This window comes from Eimeria acervulina, genomic scaffold, assembly GCF_000499425.1.
Source record: "Eimeria acervulina Houghton genomic scaffold, Eah_scaff1250, whole genome shotgun sequence".
NCBI classification, from domain to species: domain Eukaryota; phylum Apicomplexa; class Conoidasida; order Eucoccidiorida; family Eimeriidae; genus Eimeria; species Eimeria acervulina.
The window spans coordinates 3,051-9,221 of NW_013549328.1; the positions used below are offsets into that span (position 1 = coordinate 3,051).

The 6,171-nt window shown below is 53.9% G+C and overlaps 1 protein-coding gene across 1 annotated transcript; it reads left to right on the plus strand.

Annotated features, from left to right (window-relative positions):
• Positions 1-435: 435 nt before the first annotated feature.
• EAH_00057570 (pseudouridylate synthase 1, putative) lies at positions 436-5,441 on the plus strand (the record flags this gene model as incomplete). Its single annotated transcript, XM_013393720.1, has 12 exons — positions 436-565; positions 800-1,050; positions 1,310-1,625; positions 1,902-1,994; positions 2,259-2,566; positions 2,648-2,836; positions 3,224-3,454; positions 3,600-3,902; positions 4,233-4,331; positions 4,467-4,540; positions 4,960-5,149; positions 5,430-5,441. 12 exons carry the CDS (start codon positions 436-438, stop codon positions 5,439-5,441), a joined length of 2,196 nt encoding a protein of 731 aa, XP_013249174.1.
• Between the last annotated feature and the right edge of the window lie 730 nt (positions 5,442-6,171).

A 6,171-nucleotide genomic window follows, 5' to 3' on the forward strand; every position in this document is an offset into this window, starting at 1 on the left:
TGTGGAATCCCTAAAGATAAACCTAGATGAGCCGGCAACTGTCGTTGTCGATCTCACCCGAGGTTAGCAGCATTTTTCCGCATGCGCAGTGTTCCTGGTGCTGCTGCTATTGCCGCACTTGCTGTTCCTGTTGCTACTTTTTTTGCTGCTGTTGCTGCTTCCATGCTGAAGGTGCTGTGTCCTCTATGTTCTGGTAGCTACTCCGACCATTACTGTGGGTGATGCTACTTCTGATGCTGCCGTTGCTCCTGCTGCTGCACTTGCTGCATTGGGGCTACGCTGACTGACCTTCTCAGGGCCCCGACGCGTGCGTGGGAATGCGACGATAGAATTGTCCAAAGGCGATAATGAATTATCGTTGAACATTCCGCTGCAGTGCAACGCCACCCTATTCAAGCCGAAGAACAGCTCTCAGGCCAGCAGTCAGCCGCGAGTATGTCGCGCGTGCTGCGGGCTGTTCGCCATCTTCGCGAGGCAGCAACGAAATTTACATTTCGTATATCTGTGGAATCCCTAAAGATAAACCTAGATGAGCCGGCAACTGTCGTTGTCGATCTCACCCGAGGTTAGCAGCATTTTTCCGCATGCGCAGTGTTCCTGGTGCTGCTGCTATTGCCGCACTTGCTGTTCCTGTTGCTACTTTTTTTGCTGCTGTTGCTGCTTCCATGCTGAAGGTGCTGTGTCCTCTATGTTCTGGTAGCTACTCCGACCATTACTGTGGGTGATGCTACTTCTGATGCTGCCGTTGCTCCTGCTGCTGCACTTGCTGCATTGGGGCTACGCTGACTGACCTTCTCAGGGCCCCGACGCGTGCGTGGGAATGCGACGATAGAATTGTCCAAAGGCGATAATGAATTATCGTTGAACATTCCGCTGCAGTGCAACGCCACCCTATTCAAGCCGAAGAACAGCTCTCAGGCCAGCAGTAACAGCGGCAGCAACCAAAAGAGGCAGAAGTCCAAAGTTGAAGGAGTGCCAGAGGCAGCAGATGATGGTGCTGCTGATGCTGCTGATGAGGTCCCGTTTCTGCCTAAAAAAGCTCAGCTGCAGGTGCACAGCGGAGGCGGTTGAACTTTGCGTCTGGCTCCTCTTGTTTTGTCTGATTATTTCTGTGTTTGCCTAATGTTTGTCCGTCGTTTGGCTGTTGAGGCGTCCCTGCTCTTTTCTGCTGCCCTTGCCTGTGTATGATCGTCTGCCCCCGTGTGGCTGCTGCTGCTTCACTTGCAGGTAAAAAAACAGCAGAGACAGTAGTACTGCGTGCGATGCTGCGTTGGGGTTTGCTCACTTGTTGCTGCTGCGCGCGCTGCAGCTGCTCGACATTTCGAAATCGCGGCGACTGGGGGGCCGTCTGCTCTCTCGAATGCGGCCTTCGCCTTCTGTGTCGTTTGCATCTGCATTGCCTCGAGACTCTTCTGCCGCTGCCTCCATCTCTCTATCTCCGGAGACCACAACGGAGATTCGAGAGTCCGGGGTCCTTGTGGCAGAGGCTTCATTTGACCTGGCCTCTCTGGCTGCTGCTCACGGCAAAGGCATGCAGTACCAGACCATCCTTCTACCGCTAGAGAAGGGAAAGGGACAAATCACCATATCCGCCTCCCTACATAGACACGAAGGCCCCCTTCCAGGTCAAATTCGTCGCGCTCATGCAACCCCACAGCAGCAATAGCGGTAGCAACAGAAGGAGTAGCAGTTGCTGCTTCTGCTAGAGGCGGCGCTGGCGGCCGCCACTTGCCTGTGCTGTTGCTACTATTGTTTTAAGCTGCACGACCTGTCCATTGACTGCACCTGGTGCTGCAGCAGCAGTGACGCCTTCCGAGATTAGGCTATTGCTGTTGGTTTCGGGGTGCACAGTCTCCTGTAGCTGCTTTTGCTGCGTCTGCTGCTGCTGTGCTGCTGCGCAGATGAGGAGGACTGCCTCTCCGTTTGTTCTGCTCTTCAGTCTCCTCCACAAAATGCCCGACCCTCTCCTCCCCAAGTCCCTCGAGGCAAGACATGTTCCTGTTGCTGCTCGTGCTGCTGCTTTTGACATCTTGCTTCTACTGCCTGGAAAATTAGTTTCTCTCTTTGTCAGTTGGACAGAGTTTGCTGCTGCCGCCCTTGTCTGCTACGGCTCGTTCCTATTCTCGCCATTGCGTCTTTCGCTGAGTGCACAAAACACGAACTCCAACAGTTCCACTTTACCCTAATCCTTCACCTGCACTTTTCCTTAGTGGCCGGGGTGCACTTTTCTTTAGTGGTCGGGGTTCCTGTGGGTGCAGCGGCAGCTTCGCCGAAGCCTGCATCAGCAGCAACAGCAGCAGTAACAGCAGCAGAAACAAAGCACCCCGCATCGCTCGCAACTGCAGTAAAAGCAGAGGTAGCAGAAGACCAGCAGCCCTTGGTGCTACGTCTGCCTCATAAGGAGACTCTGCCTTCCTCCTTGGAGACACCTATCCTGGAAGAGGCGACTCCGCTTCAGCAGCAGCCTCACGCAGCAGCAACAACACTGGAAGCAACAGCAGAGGCGGGAAATGGAAAGGAAGGGGCAGCAAATACTTCTTCAGCAGCCAATGCTCAGCGACCACCAGTACGTCTCAGCAACTGCTGCTTCTGCAGGTTTCTCTGCATGTCTTAAGCCGTTGCTTCTGTTGCTGCTGCTGCTGTTCAGATGCAGGAACTCGCATCTACAGGAACTGCAACTACTCCGGCGGAATTGTCTCCAGCAGAAAGTCAGCGGCAACCGAACCAGCAGACACAACAGCAGCAGTTGCAGGGAAAACAGCAGCAGCAGCAGGCTGAACTGCGAAGAAAGGACGAGCTCATAGCGAGTCTGCAGCGCCAAGTAGCCCTCATGGAAGTAAGCCCCACTATTGCAGCAGCGGTAGTAGCAACGAAAGCAGCGTAAGCCTTTGCCCCTGCAGCTCTCGAGCAAAGTGTTGGGATGCAACCATACTCTTTTCAGCACGAGCACTAAGAACAGATGCAGCAGCAACAGCAGCAGGCCTTTTGTGCCCATGGTGTTTCAGGCAGAGAACTGCCAGTCGGCAGCCCCACAGTTGGCGCAGCTATTCGCACAAATAGACGAACTGCATACGGCGCTTGCCGCAGCACAGGAGCAGCAACTGGCAGCAGTAAGCAGCAGCACCCGTCGCAATCGAACCACGGTTTGCTGGTACTACTAATAGTACTTCCGCTTCTGTTGACACCCCGTGAAAGCTGACACTTCTGTCCACCGCCGCTGCAGGCGGAGCAACTTCAACAAGAGAGGGAGAAGGGAGACAGCTCCGCGGTAGCTGCTGCGCTGAAGCAGCAGCTGCAAGACTCGGAGCAACGGCTGCAACAGATGGAAAGGCAGAGACACGAAATGCAGCAGCAGCAGCAGGAACTGCAGAAGAGAAACACCGAACAGCAACAGGAGATGCTGCAGCTGCAGGCGGAGAGGGATGGGATGCGGCTGATTGCAGACGCTTACAAGGTATTTTTTTTTGTTACTGTAGCGTACACGCCCGAAGCACCAGCTGTTTATGCCGCTGCTTCTGCCTGCCGCCTGCGCCTTGGTTGCAGCACATGCTTCCTTCTTGCAAAATTTACTGATTTGGCGCTGTGGTTTTCTGCTGCAGAAGCAGCTTGAGGAAGTCCACCAGCACCAGCAGCAACAGCATCAGCAGCACCAGCAGCCGCAGGAAGACCAGGTGGTGGTGCTGCTGCACCAAGCGGAGCAGTGGGAGCTCGAGAAGAAACAGCTGCAATGTAAGCTAGCTGACGAGATGAGGGAAAAGGAAGCAGCACTAAACCAGGTGCGCATGCTACAGCAGCAGCTGCAGCAGCAGCTACAGCAGCAGCAATTGCTGCAGCAAAGTGCAGGCCTCAGCCCAGACCCGGCAGCAGTCCTGCAGCACCAAATCATATCGCTCCAGCGCCAGGTATGCCTGCAAATGTAAGGGCACCTTACTGCGGCGGCAGCAGCGACAGCAACACGGGGAGTTTGAGCAGCATGAAAAGCAAAAGTACTAGCCACACCAGCCTCACCAGCAGCATCAGCTGCAGCGGAATAATCAGAGGCATGCTCAGCAGCAGCAGTAGCACCAGGAATATGAACGGGAGCTCATGCATGCCTGTAATATTGCTTCCTCACTTGACGTCCATGCTGATAGGCGTTCAATAGACAGCGACGGCACAACAATAGACTAGTAACTCTAAACAGGCATGCCACGCCTACTTGCACTTTCTTCAGTTTTAGGGTGTATGTACAGCTCGTGGAAGCGGCAGATACGAGGGAGACGCTGCGCAGGGCGAAGGATCAAACGATCGCCGAACTGACCAAAGCCCTTCAGGAAATGCAGCAAAAACAAGTGAGCCTCCATACTCTCAACCAGTAGCGGCAATAGCAGCAGTGAAGGCAACCAGTGCAGCAACAGCAGCAGCCTCAGCAGGACCTGTTGGCACTGCCCGTGGTGTACGTTGCGGCGTTTGTGGCATGTACGTAGGGAGAAGCCCAAGCGGCTCAGCAGCATACAATGCAGAGCCTGAACACATTTAAGGAAGAGGCAGAAGCTCTCAGGTACTGAGGCGGCAAGTGCAACAGCAGCAGCAGTTGCAGCAACAGCCAGCGCAGTGGGAATCGACAGCATGCAGATGTAGGGACACCTTACTGCAACTGCAGCAGCGACAGCAACATGGGGAGTTTGAGCAGCATGAGAAGCAAAAGTATTAGCCGCAGGAGCCTCACCATCAACATCAGCCTCAGTGGAATAATCAGAGGAATGCTCAGCGGCAGCAGCAGTAACAGCAGGAATATGAACGGGAGCTCATGCATGCCTGTAGTCCTGCTTCGCAGTCGTCGCCCCGGTCTGTGCTGCTGCTCTCGCAGCACATCGCTCTCCATGCTCTTCCTCTGGCCTCAGTGTGCTCGCTGTTCAATGGTATTCGGCAATTTGCTGATGCTGCACTTGTTATTTGTTGCTTTGGCTGCTCCTACAGGGAGAAGATCCGCTACCAAGAGGAGACGCTGCAACGACTACCCACTCAGGCAGCCTGGTCTTGCGCTCAACAGCAGCACCAGCTGCTGCTGCAACAGCAACGGGAGTGGCAGCAGCAGCACGAACAGCAGCGCCGACAGCAGGAGCTGCAGCTAGCAGCAAAAACACGACGCGTAGAAGAGCTCGAGAAGGTGCGTGCACGCTTTGGGGGGCTCTTGCTGCTTCATCGTTTTGCCCGCAGCATCGCCATTGCTGCTGCGGTGTTGATGACTGCGCCTCATGGAGGTATTGTTCTGCTGCAGTTGTCGTTGGTGTCGCCGATGTTGCTGTTGCTACGCCTGCTAATACTTTTGACGGGAGCCTTTGCATCTTCGCGAAGCCGCCTTTTCTGCTTGATCCCTTCTACTTTTCATGGCTACTCCATTAAATTTTGTCTTCAACTGCCTCGAATAGTGCTTATGCTTAATGCAGGCACAGCGCTAGCATTAATTTTGTTTTGTGTATTTATTTGTCTTTTGTGGTCTAAATTTTTCTGCATCCAGTCGTTCTTTCTTTTTCTCTAGTTCTTTGTGGTGTTGCTGGCTCCACCAGTCTCTTTTGGCGCTGCTTTCTACTTTTTGCTCGTTTTGTTCAACGGGAGCTGCTGGTGATCCTTGTTGTGTGTCCACTTGCAACTCCTCAGGAGCTGGTCCACGTGAAGGTCGAGTTAGCAGCTGCTGAGCAACGGAGACACGAAGACATCGACGCCTTCAAAAAGAAATTGCAGGCAGTGAAAGAAACAGTTGTGGCTTACGCCGCGGCCTCATCCAGCAGCCTTCAGGTACACACACACACACGCACTAAAAATACGCTTCTGAACTGACACTCTTCACGAACCCCTTCACGGTTTGGTTGTTACCTTCGAGGTGCATGCTGGAGCTAGATAACCTTTCCATTTATTGACGATTTTGAGATGCCGCTCGTCCTGCTTGTCCCTGCTGTTGCTGTTTTCGTGCGTTATTCCTCTTTTCTTGACAGCAAACGGGAAGGTTAAGTGAGGTATGCGTTTTTGTGTTGCTTTACGTTTCCCGCTGTCTGTGCAGGCCCAGTCATCTCTCCACTCCCATAGAGGCAGCAAGCACAGCAGCAGCAGCAGCTCCAATGGCAAGGGTACTCCTGTAAAGAGGCTGGTGCACATCAGCAGCCTAAAGGCCCTCTTCCGCTCCAGCAGCTC